Below are 12,931 nucleotides of genomic sequence, written 5' to 3'. Positions count from 1 at the left end.
GCACTGCGTGCACGCGGGGCCGGCGGGCGGCAGCGAGTGCGTGACGCTGCGCGAGGAGGTGGTGGCCCACCGGGGCCGGCCGCACCTCTACCTGCAGCGCCTGCGCATCGCCAACCCCACCGAGCGCGTGGCCGCCTTCGAGGCCTCGGCGCCCGCCCTGACGCCCTCGCTGGGCGGCCGCTTCGCCACCAGCCTGGAGAAGGTGGAGGAGCGGCAGTTCCTGCTCTCCTCCGGCCGCCTGCTGCTGCCCGGCAGCAACAAGGTGGTGCTCGTGGTCGTGGCTGCCAAGAAGCTGGTGAGCCGTGTGCAGGTGGCACCCAAGTCGCAGTTCGATGAGACCCTGCTCTCTGTGGTGCACACCTCGGAGCCCATCGAGGTCTCCCGGCTGGAGGAGACCTTCAGCAAGCTGAAGGAGGCCACAAAGAAGGAGATGCTGGAAGTGATGCAGATGGGGGTGGAAGATCTTTTCCAGGAGCACCAGCAGACCTGGTCGGATTTGTTCATTTCAGGTAAGGAAGGTGGCGTGCAGCTTCATACACTTGCTTTACTGGGCGAATCAGCGCTCAGCAACTGGGTCCCCGTGAGCTTTCCAAAGGCTCCCTCTTCCTTCTATGTTTCCGTGCCAGAAGGGATGCTGTGGGATAATAAACCAGCATTCCTGCCTTAGACCCTGGAGTGCTTTCTGTAACTGAAGTCATCCTTATTGCATAAGTGAAATGCTGGATGAGGAGAACATTCCTCATCAGAACCCTTCATCTGCCACTAGCGCTTGTTTTAGCATGAGACAGGGCACCTGCACCTTGGAGAAAAGTAGCTTCAGGAAACAGATTTTATTTGAGAGATTCCAGGCTGAACTCCTAGGCAGCCATGTCACTTGTGATGGAAATGAAGGAGCTAAATGGAGCTAAAAACACTTTGGAAAGGAGGCTTCAGTGTCAAGCTTTCAAGTCTTTAGAGACTTCACTGGCTTATCTAGCAAGCCACCTCCAGTTTGGGGAACAGGCTTACCTCCAGTGACAGGGTAAAGGAGAACTTTCTCCATGGAAGTTAAGGACTGTCCTGCTCTTATTGCACAAAGCTGCTACAGGGAGCACTGAACAGCATCACACAGCATGTGCAACTGGACCGCTTTTCTCCTAGTTAGTCATATTCATGTGTCATCCTGCTTTTGTTTTTCTTTCTTATAGGCATTGAAATGAGAAAGATCACAGATTTGCATACACCATCCAGTGAGACTGTTAACATGACCCTCTACTATGTGCTGTCCACCATGCCAGCTCCCTTGCTAGATCCACTCATCAGTGGTGAGGACAGGGAAAAAATGGAAGCCAGCTTGAACTATGCAGACCACTGCTTCAGTGGCCATGCAACCATGCACGCAGAGAACCTGTGGCCAGCAAAGGTGACCAGTGTCCCCCAGATCTTGCAGCTCTCAGACTTGTGGAAGCTGACTCTCCAGAAACGGGGATGCAAGGGTCTCGTGGCAGCTGGGGTCCATGGACTCATGCAGGGGATGGTGCTTAGCTTTGGGGGTCTGCAGTTCACAGAAAACCATCTTCAGTTTCAAGCTGACCCTGATGTACTTCATAACAGCTACTCCTTACGTGGGATTCATTATAATAAGGACCTGATTAACCTGGCTGTTCTGCTGGACTCGGAAGGAAAACCCTTCTTGCACGTGTCTGTGAAGTTCCAAGACAAGCCAGTTCGACTGTATGCGTGTGAGGCAGGCTGTATGAATGAGCCTGTGGAGCTGACCTCCGAGGCACGAGGCCGTACCTTCCCTGTCATGGTGACTCAACCCATCACACCACTGCTTTATATATCCACAGACTTGGTCCACTTGCAGAACCTGAGACACACACTCCATCTAAAAGCTATTCTGGCTCACGAGGAACACATGGCCAAGCAATACCCAGGCTTACCCTTCCTGTTCTGGTTCAGCGTGGCCTCCTTAATCACATTATTTCACCTATTTCTGTTCAAACTCATATACAATGAATATTGTGGGCCAGGAGCCAAGCCACTCTTCAGGAGTAAGGTATAAGGCTGCTGCCTTGGGCTGATCTCCACTGTCATCAACTTAATTTTATGTCATCTTGTGCCTAGGGAGGTTTTCTCTTTGTGAGGATTTTCATTGTCTTTTGTAACACGTGATCCGTGACCTCTTTTTGCAAAAAGTAGGATTTGGACAGGGATTGGAGTGGTAGGGCTCACACAAACATTAAAAAAAAATAAATCCCCTGTCAGTCCTTAAATCTTCAGAAGGCTGCAGTTTAAGGCAGATGCAGCTTTCCTGTCCTTTTTCTCACTCATTCATGTAGAACTTTGCTTGTATTTAAGAAAACAGCTGCAGCCCTGATACTAAATGCTGTTCCTTGTTATGCAGAAAAGGAATGAGGGTGACAGGGGTTCTGTACTTGTCCTAGCTACTGTGTGGGGGATGTGCAGACTTGTCTGCCTAGTTTGAATGTGAGCTGGGTCATAGGAGAACACACAAACCCAAGCCTGTGTTAGGCAAGCCAGGGCACCGACATTGGCTCTGGGGTAAATGCTCATAGAGAGGAGGACTGAGCAGTGTCTAGGTTACTACTCCATTTACCAGCACTTGGAAAACTGCTGGGCTAATGCTTCTAAAATAAATGCAAAATACATAGCTGATCTAAGAAAAAGGCTGAGTTTTAGCTGAGAATTAGAGGTTCAGATTGCAGTGCCCTGCATCTCACTTCTGCATAAGGGAGGTGAAATTCTTGATTGAATTGCCTTAGAAGTAATGCCTGGGCATGGGACAGTTAGCACAGAACAGAAACGAGACAGTGGGTTCTACTTGTAGTACTGGTATTTTCCTGTTGCATATTGATGAGATGGAATGGAAATGGAAAACTGGGCTGGATTTGCTGTGTGAGCTAGCTGCATTGTTCAGAGACAGCTTTCCTTAGTAGAGTAATTTTTTAAAAACTCTTTAAAAAAAATGAAAATTTGGAAGCTGTTAAATAGAACTGCCAAAGGAAAAGCTCTGGCTTTAGATTGTTATCTTGTTTTCCCAAATTGTAATAGCAAATTAGATTCTGGCTAGCCAAGGCTGGACAAAGGGTACTGGGTCTAAGATGAGCTGGCAATGGGCCTGTCAGCTCACTGGCTTTGTAAGGTTGAGCACTGGAGTTGAGACCTGATCCCAAGGGGGGCTGAATACTTGCCATCCTCTGAAGAAATGAGAGCTGAAAGTCCTTATGGCTAAGTAGGACATGATAGAGATTGCATATCAAAGGAATCGGCAAAGAAATAAGCCTATGATCATGATCAAATCATTAATGCAGAAGGGGGAAGTGGTCAGGAAGTATTTGAGTTATTGTGTGTACAGCTGTGTCCTAAAATTCTAAATGAGTTGCATTCTTTTTCTTTTTTTTCCACTGCTATTTGGTTGCCTTTGTCATCTCAGAGACTTGTCTTATGCCTTCTACAGAATGATTTGTTCACTGTTATTGCAGGTAGCTATCCCTGACACTATTAACTGAACTGCTGAGAAGCCTCACAGCTACAGACAGCACCTCTTCACTCTTGGCACTGCTAGAAGTCTTGCAGTGCCTAAAGAACAAATATGTTTCCTGGTCTTAACTGGACCCAGTTAAAGTGAAGTTGGTGCAGAACTTGATTTGAGAAACAGGGATGAACTGGAAACCAGTTGAAGCTCAAAACCTCTGTAGCAGTAAGCAAAATGAGTGATATTGATACAACACCTTGTTTTACTAATCAAATGAGACTATCCCAGTGTCTGAGTGAACTTAACAGTCCTGCTTTCAGCCTCCATTTGCACAAGATGTCTTGACAATTCTGCAGCTGAGAACAAGGGGCTTTTGAAAGCAACAATCCTTTTTGTGCCTTGTTAAGAGAGGAACCTGTGACTCGGAACATGTGGTTATTCAGGAGTTTATCCCGGGAGCTTGTTTAATAGACATGTTTTTTCCCTTGTAAGCTGTTCAGTTCCCTAAGAGTAATCCATGTGGTGAAAAATACTTGAAATACATCAGATCCTTTGATATTTTGATTCTTTTTTTAACTTTACAGCAAAATAAAGAATGATGATTTCCTTAAGAGACTTAACTAGAAAAACTTAGTGTAACTTCCTCTCTGGTATACATTTTTTAATTTATTGCTTGGGGAGTGGGGGGAGGGAAAGGATGTTAATAATTTTGCCTCCGCTTCAGTAACAGGTTGTTCAATTGAACTGTAGATATCTAAATGATGGTAACAGGTTTTCCAGCCTTTATCATTGTAGAATGAAAAATCAGTTTAATGAAATTGTTTCTGTATTTACGCTTGGAAATGTAAATGATCTGTGAGTTTCCTATTCTGAGCATATTGAGAGTTTGTGCATTGATTTGTTTTGGCTGTTTGGGGAGACATCACACTTTCTAGTGATCACTTTCTAGTGATTTAAAGATGGGTTGGTTTTAAAATACCAAAGCTGTTGTTTCTAAATAAATACCTTCAGCCAAGTCTGACTACTGAAGTGTTGTCTTTTTTTGTTTGGGGGCTTTTTTTCTTTCTTTTTTTTTTTTTAATCTCTGTTCTCTTCCCCCCTAGGCCCCCAATCCCTGCTTTCCCTCATTTGTTTTCTCTTGAAGTCTTATGGATCTACTCAGTTTCTGTACTGTATCTGGCATGAAGATAAGAGCTTCCAGGGAGCTGCTTCCAGGCTACCATGGGATCAGCTGGAGGTTGAGCTTTTTGATGTTGCAGAAATGCTTACAGAAATGCCAAGAGTATGAGGTCCTCATAGCCCAAGATATTTTTGTCTAATTAGACTAGACCTGGAAGAGATGGATAAGCAATTGTTACATAAAACATTTGTAAAAGTTTGGGATTTGTAAAAGAACAGTAGGATATTTACGAAATAATTGCAGAAATGCTTACAAAATACAATTCTCATTTACAAGCATACTCACACACACTCACATGCTCTCAAATCAAGAAAATTAAAATAGCAAATGAACAGCCAAAATTTATAGTATTTGGTGAAAACCTTAGTAGCAAAACAGAATGTAGAAGCTACATGAAATTTAAACTGGACAGTGCAGTAAGTTATTTATTTTGCTTGTGAACTCAGACAATAAGGAAGGGGTCAGCTAATCCCTGAAACAAATTTTTCTTTGGAATCCCATTTCTGTGCTCAGTCAATTTTTCAGCTTCCGCCTTTGTCAGATAATAAATACAAGATGTCAGAACAGTGTTTAGTGGATTCCATTTGAAATTCAGAATGCAGCTTGCTCAAGCACTATTGTTTGGCAGGATAATACATTCATAAGCAGCAGACAAAACTGCATAATATTATATATTTCTGCCTTCCACATGTATGCTCCAGGCATTTTTCATCCAAATCAGTACCTACTGCTAAATGGAAGCTCTAAAAACCAAGGCTTTTGCTGCTTAATAGTGACATTAAAAAATAGATTTATTTAAGCTCCTTGGGAACCTTCCGTTGTGTCTGTATATAGAGCAGGAAGCTGCAAATGTGGCTTCAAAACTGGCATAACAGTATGTTTTTCCATTCTAAGAAATTTGTCCTTTATATATGATCTGATGTATAGGATACAGATTTGGGGGTTTAAAATAATCAGCATGAGAGAGGATGGAAGATTCCTGCAGTGGAAGGAAAGAAGGAAGGTCGAGACCCAATGTAAGCCTTGCGACTGACAGCAAACATCCACTAACAAATTAGGGCATTGCAAAAACTTCTTTTGCGGCAGCTGCTCTGTACTGGTCTACGTGCCTGCCTCTTGCACCATTTGTCTTACTGCTGTAAATGAAGCAGCTTCCACTTTTCCATTAACCACACACACTGCATTATTTCAAAGCTCAGCAAGCTGATTTGGGATGTGAAAAGACTCATTTCTAATGCTACACGAACCCCATTCTCTTCCAGGGAAGTGTTACTGATCTAACTATTAAAAGTGAAGAATTAAATTGAGCTCACCACACTGCACCATGCTTCTCCATCCCCCTGGACAACTGGTTCTTTGTATTGCTCGGAACAGCTTCCTCTCCAAAGTGACTGCAGTTTGTTTTGCTGAAGCACATACTGTAACACATGGAACCGATCGAGAAAAGCAGACAGTCTTTCAGTCAGTACAAAGTGGTAGTTGCTATTCACAAATGAAATAAAATGAAATAAAATTTAAAATAATCACAGGTTCAGAATCATATGGCAATATAGGCTGGAAGGGACCACCAGAGTTCATTAAAATCATTTCTTTAACATTTTTCTTCTGATTACATGGTTGTGACGAACATTCAAGGCAATGGGAAAGCAAACGGCTGCTCCAGACAACATCCACCTCCACTGGAAATTTTCACCACATTTGTAGGTAGAACCTGCATTCAAGGTTCACCGAAACTGTTTTTTCTAAAAGCATTTGTGTATATAAAAAGTTATCTCACAGTTACACAAGTTTTCCATTGATATTACAGCAGCATTAAACTTAGTCTTATCTCCCAGAGATAAATGATATGAACATATAAAGTCGCTTGCAAAGTAGCACAAGCAGCATCTAGCTAACCGGCATCATGCTTGAAATCGTCTTTGCTGTGTTGACTCTGACCACTGCAGGTATGTACCCAATTTCGGCATTAGTTCTAAAGGAGAAATGATTTTAAACACAACTGCAGCTTTCTTTCACTGGAAAAATTAGACCCATTCTACAATAAGACAGAATATGGCAAAACAGGTGAATTTAAAAACTCTCTCAAAAGAGCATCGAGGTGCTAGATTATTCTTTTCATGCTAGAGGGGTTCAACTAGCACGAATAACCTCAGCCTTAGGCAAATTCGAAGTTATTTTACTTAACTTGAACACATTTTTTATACAGTGATATACAGAGAACTGCATCTCATCTGACACATGAGAATTTGGTTCAGCCAATGTGATTTCATCATTTGTCAGAACAAATTTATATAATGCTGCCCAGTCTTGGCTGATGGTTGTATCTTCACTTTGTACCATAGCAAATCATAGGCTACGTTGCTACCTTGCAATGCTCTAAGCAAGCAGTCTAAATTATAAAAAAAGAAAACTGTTAAAATTAGAATTCCTGCTTCAAAAATGCGTCCTATTTTGCCTGTTTTCTAGCCCTTGGCTGTGGGGTTCCTGCCTACCCACCTGCAGTGTCTAGAGTAGTTGGAGGAGAAAATGCAAGACCGTTCAGCTGGCCCTGGCAGGTTGGTTATTTCTGCACTGTTACTCTCCCATGACATGAAACAAAACTAGCCTTTATATTTCACTTAAGACAGCCTATCTATCATGCCTTAGGTTTTGATTATTACATTCTAATCAATCGCAACACTTCAATTTTTTTTTAAGATAGCTCTGAATGTGGTGCCTGAATGTGGTGTGGAGTTAGGAAGGTTTTCCTGTTCTTGCAGTTGATTTAGGCATTACTTATGTACAAGCGTCAGAGCTTTCACGTTTCCCGTCCCATATTAAAACAAAAAGACTAAACCCCATGGAGAAAATGATGTCTACTAGAGCATACTCTATACAGAGCTAACAAATAATTTAGGCACTATTTGGGCTGGGCTTAGTGAAAGCTTTGGAAAAAAATACACTAAAATTAATCTTTTGGATGACAGGGAAAGAGGGGAAACTGTTTCCAGGGTAGGAGTTGAAAACTCTTGTTGCTTAAAAGTCTCCCACCGTCTTGCAAAAATGCAAATCTGAGTGTGCAGGAAGAAACTGCAACAATGAAAAATAAGGAAGCAAAAACCTGAGCTTTTTACTGCGTTGATTCTAGGCCTCCCTCCAATACAGTTCAAGTGGCAGTTGGCATCATACCTGCGGAGGAACCCTCATTGCCAGCAACTGGGTGCTGACAGCTGCACATTGCATTAGGTAAAGCATTGAGTTACTGTCTGTGTGTAGAAAGCAGTGCATGACCAGAGAAAGATGAAGAAAAACATATTAATGCCAGTTTTTCCTTTCCCAATTAAGAACAGCAAGTCTCATATCCTATCTTTTGGTTACAACTAGGAGGTCACAAGAAAGGGTGTATGCCTTTTCCTTTTCTTAAAGGTAAAGGAATTAAAAGCTCAATGTCTTGAATTATATATACTTTTTTTTTCTGTAAAGGACTATGAAATCATCGTATTTCACGTTGTTATTAAAATTCAGCTGTGCTGCCTGTTTTCATAGTACATTTGACAGTGAGACCTAAGACAATTACTCAGTCCATTCACTGAAGAAATAATCACAAGTGTTTTGAATTTACCAGTCCTTTTCAGTAACCCTTTTATATTCTCATATTGTGGGAATATATAATTAGGAAAAGATAACATACAGCTATGCTCCTTCATCATCAAAAATGTTTCCATACCGGCAACCCCTTTTCAGTTCAGTAGCACATGACCTTGAATATGCACATAGAGTTTTTGGTACTGCTACGCTGAAGAAAAGATCATGTGAAATAACAAGAATTAGCTACATCTTACTATTGTAAATGCTGAATATTATATTTATCTCACAGCTGTTTATCACAGATGATGCTAGGGGGCAAACACCATGCTGTCAAAAAGGTATCTCAGTTTGCTTAATTATTTAAAGAATAGCAGCTATCTGCTCCAAAGACTTGTGGCATCTTCAGTTTGATATAAGCCATTAAGCAAGAACTGAGAGGATTGCTTGGAGGTGACAGGGTCCAGCACGCGATGCTTTGTCCTCAGACACTGCACAGCTCCAGACAGACTATGCGGGATGTGAGACCACACTCTTAAGGGTAGTATTATTCAGTGCTCTTACTGAATACTGCAGGTGCAATGATGTAGATGGCTTTGCAGTAACCTTGTAGTGACACAATTGAGGGATAATCTCTAGTCTTTCTCTTCTCCAGTTCTTCTAGGACATATCGAGTATATCTTGGAAAATACAACCTAGGCGTTAAGGAAGAAGGATCAGTTGCAATTTCACCACAAAAAATCATTGTTCATGAGAAATGGAATCCAAATAGAATCGCTAATGGGTAAGTCAGTGGCAAGTATTTTCTCACATATTAGATGCTGCACCAAAATCAAGGTGCCTGAGCCAAGACCTTCTGAATTTGGGCAATTAAATGTCCAGAGCCCCTTGGTACAAGCTTAGGCTTACAGTGGTATTTCTAAGTGAAATGGGTTAAAGTTGAGTCTCCAGTCTGCACTGTCTCTTCCTCAAGGAAGGAACTTTTAGTATTATGTACTTACTCATAAACTGCATGCAGTTTTGCATGTTGAGAAGTTGTCCTTCACGATACTCTCTGTGTATAGTAAAAATGGATGAACTGATAAAACAATTGATATAAAGTTCTTTGAAGCCTTCATATGAATGGAATAAATGTAAAGCATTATTAGTATCAATATCTTTATTGCTAAAGGACTGCTATGCCTTGCTGCAAGCTAAGTTCATTAGCAAAAAACACTACCTCAGTTTCCAGCTGCCTGCATTTAGAGTCCTCAAACTGGCTTGTTTCTGGTGAACAGAATCTGTAAAAAGTTATTTCCAGAATGCTGCTAGCAGAAAAGTGGACCATCCTGCAGGGGAGAGCTGAGTTATTACTCAGTATGAAGAAACTTCCTTCTCCTAGCTTATCTGTCTCTGCGAAATCACAGAATGACAGAATGGTTGAGGTTGGAAAGGACCTCTAGAGATCATCTAGTCCAACCCCTCTGCTCCAGCAGGGACACTCAGAGCACTGGGCACCCGGTCACATCCAGGCAGGTTTTGAAGACCTTCAGAGAAGGAGACTCCCCAGCCTCCCTGGGCAGTCTGTTCCAGGGCTCTGTCACTCTCACAGTCAAGAAGTTCCTCCTCACATGGAGATGGAACTGCCTGAAAACCAGTAGCTCCAGGAGCTGCTATGTGATTACAGAGGGATTCCCCACTGCTTTGAGAGTGCAGAAAACTTAGTCATCCCTACACCAGTCTCCTCGCTCCCTTGCATCTCTTCTGAATAATTCAAGTGCTGTATAATCACTAAGCTTTCATGCTTTTATGTCTTACTCTTTCTGTCACCCTCTCCATCCCTTCTTTTTCCATTCCCAATTCTCATGTATGTGCATATGACCACAGGTATGACATCGCTTTGATCAAACTTGCTGAACATGTCACCTTAAGCAAACAAATTGAGCTGGCCTGCCTCCCTCCTGCTCAAAGCATCCTCGCAGGCAACACTGATTGCTATGTGACTGGATGGGGAAGGCTGCAGAGTAAGTACTTGGACAGACACAAAACTGAAAAAAAAATCTTTTTGAGACGTATTGACGTCTCAAAGTCCTTCAACTCAAGGCTTCCAATTCACCTGCATGGTATGATTTTTCCCTCTATTTCCTTCGAGTATATTTTGCTTGTAGTGGGGTTAGTAATGCACTAGAGGGCCCTGCATTAGGCTTTCAGAAGGTACAGAAACACAAACAGTATCTGTGCAGGCTGAGTTTGCTAATACTAATACACCCTGCTGAAGAACTGAAAAGGCACATGATGGAATAGATGTGAAATGAAGGTTTAAAAAAAACACCAAACCAAAAAACAATCCCACAGACTTCAGCAGCGTCAACCCTGCTCAAGAGGCAATTCCTAGAGCAAACTGCAAAATTCTGAACAAAGAGCAACCATTTATTTCTCTAACGAAGAGATCTTTTTAAATGGAATGAGAATTACTATTAAGATTTTTTATTTATTTTTTTTTTAAGAAAGAATTAAGGAAAGGAATGGATAACACACCCCTTCCCTGCTTTTCCTACCTGCAGGAATAGTACCCAAATTCTGGGAGAGGCCAAGCAATGTGGTTTTCTTCTTTCTTCAGAGCCAGCCACTACCATGACCCCTTTGTTTCTATTTCCCCACAGCGAATGGAGCTCTTCCAGACATCCTGCAACAAGGTCTTCTGCTGGTGGTGGATTATCAAACTTGTTCCAAGAGTACCTGGTGGGGGAGCTCTGTGAAAACCAACATGGTTTGTGCTGGTGGGGATGGCATCACCTCCAGTTGCAACGTGAGTCCGGAGAACGCTGCTTATAGGGGCTGGTTTCAGACACAAACAGGCCTCGTGGGACAGAAGTTTTAACAGATTAGGAAGCACTGATAATATGACTTACATTAATCATGTTTCCCTTTCATCCCAGGGGGACTCGGGCGGCCCACTGAACTGCCAAGCCGCTGATGGCAGGTGGGAAGTGCATGGCATCGTCAGCTTTGGATCTTCTCTGGGCTGCAATTATTATCGCAAACCTTCTGTCTTCACTCGGGTCTCCGATTTCAACAGCTGGATCCAGCAGGTAAGGTTCTAGCTGGTGCTACCCAAACAATACAGACACGTAACTTTTTCAAAGGTGACCAGATCAGAGACCTTGAGGTTGGGAGGGTAACAAGTACAGGAAAGATATTTAAAGGTTTGTCTATTTGAGGAAAAGTACGTAAAAAATAATTCCAAAATTATCTTTGTTTACATCCCTTTAAGCAGCCTCTGTATGTAGGCAAGCCCTTACCAGCACAAAAAGCAATCCCTAAAACAAGAAAATCTTCCTCCTAAATAGCTATCAAAATTATTTCCATATATAGATAATCAGGGACCTTTAGGAACACATTCTGCCCTTGTACTAAAGCTATATTTATAAATACTAAAAGTTTTGTTGATATGACTTCCAAAGTGATATATACTTACTGTTTGCTACAATTGCATTCTAGAAGGCAACACATGCTGCTTAAGTCTGTAACATCAATTACTTGTTAATATGCTATAGCTCTTAACCTAAAGAGTGACTGAGAAGCAAAGATTTTGTTTCAGTTATTTAAATGCTGCATTTTGGATGTAACACACACTATTCAGGAATTCCTGGGTCTTCTGATCTGATTTTTGTCTTATTTTACATTTTTGTAGGTAATGGACAGCAACTAATGCAAAGAGAATTGGATGATAACAGTACCAAGAAGGGAAGCAGCTTGAATAAAGTCATAATCACAACACCTTAGATCACAAATAAATGTGAAATTACACATTTACCACCAACAATATTGTACTTAATCATACTGCAATAAACACTCTTTTGGGCAAAATGAAGAAAAACATGTGTTCCTGTCAATTTTTCCTGCATATTGTGAAAATCGGAGCCCTGGTTTAGTGATGAGATGAGGAGAGGAGAGGAGAGGAGAGGAGAGGAGAGGGGAGGAGAGGGGAGGGGAGGGGAGGGGAAGAAAGAAAGAAAGGCTGCCCTGAATGGAGGAATTGTCAAACTTACGCCTTGTTTTCTTTTTTATCAGTTGAAATATGGGATACTTATGTAGAACAGATAGCCCCGCTTCAGGATAGCATCCAGAATTGTTTTTGTGAGCATCATTAATGTGAGAGTGAAAATAATAATCAACTGAATTAACAGTTCAGAAAAGCAAAATTACTGTAAGTCATTCTGCTGTATAACACATAAATGCTGATTACGTGCAACATGAAGGAGAGGACAGAAAATGTAGCCATAAAGCTCAAACAGTAAAAATTGTCTATAAATTGAAATTTGTTTAATTTTTACTTCTAAAATATTTAAACAGCACTGTGGAAATGTCCAAGTTTCTATGAATGTATCACCACAAATTATTCATCATCTGGAAATTTCTCTTAAGAACAAATTCTAAAATTTTTGGTAGTTGTTTTGCTTAGGAAGTTCAGCTATGGCAGATCATGATCACTGAAATAATAATAATCTTTTCACGGGCTTCCTTGAGATTTGCATAGAAAGAATAAAAACTGCAGCAAGTTATTTTACCAGTCTCAATACTCACAGGAAAACCGATTTCATTTGTGTGCTGTTGCAGCTCTGTATCATGGACAGTCTCTTTACCTCACTTCTCTTTTAAAGTAAAAATCTCAGTCTACCAAAATACAATAAAAGACATCTTTCAGCAGCATTCAAATAATGTGT

At 41.6% G+C, this 12,931-nt stretch overlaps 2 protein-coding genes across 2 annotated transcripts in view; both read left to right on the top strand.

The window, feature by feature from the left end:
* The window catches only part of KIAA2013 (KIAA2013 ortholog), a 5,114-nt gene extending 618 nt beyond the window's left edge, over positions 1-4,496 (top strand). Inside the window, exons 2-3 of the mRNA XM_026053575.1 lie at positions 34-509; positions 1,188-4,496. Coding sequence (XP_025909360.1) covers positions 34-509; positions 1,188-2,047 — 1,336 coding nt within the window. The 3' untranslated portion in view covers positions 2,048-4,496. The remainder of the gene's footprint in view (positions 1-33; positions 510-1,187) is intronic.
* Positions 4,497-6,564: 2,068 nt separating this feature from the next.
* Positions 6,565-12,008, top strand: LOC112959584 (chymotrypsin-like elastase family member 2A). Its single transcript, XM_026053612.1, has 8 exons — positions 6,565-6,607; positions 7,128-7,216; positions 7,789-7,886; positions 8,881-9,009; positions 10,092-10,228; positions 10,868-11,013; positions 11,144-11,296; positions 11,899-12,008. The coding sequence occupies exons 1-8, from the start codon at positions 6,565-6,567 to the stop codon at positions 11,914-11,916; spliced, it is 813 nt and encodes a 270-aa protein (XP_025909397.1). The 3' UTR covers positions 11,917-12,008.
* Positions 12,009-12,931: the final 923 nt, after the last annotated feature.

The sequence above is a fragment of the Nothoprocta perdicaria genome, unplaced genomic scaffold (genome assembly GCF_003342845.1).
Source record: "Nothoprocta perdicaria isolate Ctin4 unplaced genomic scaffold, notPer1 scaffold_117, whole genome shotgun sequence".
Classification (NCBI taxonomy): Eukaryota; Metazoa; Chordata; class Aves; order Tinamiformes; family Tinamidae; genus Nothoprocta; species Nothoprocta perdicaria.
This window is presented reverse-complemented; position numbering and strand designations above follow the sequence as displayed.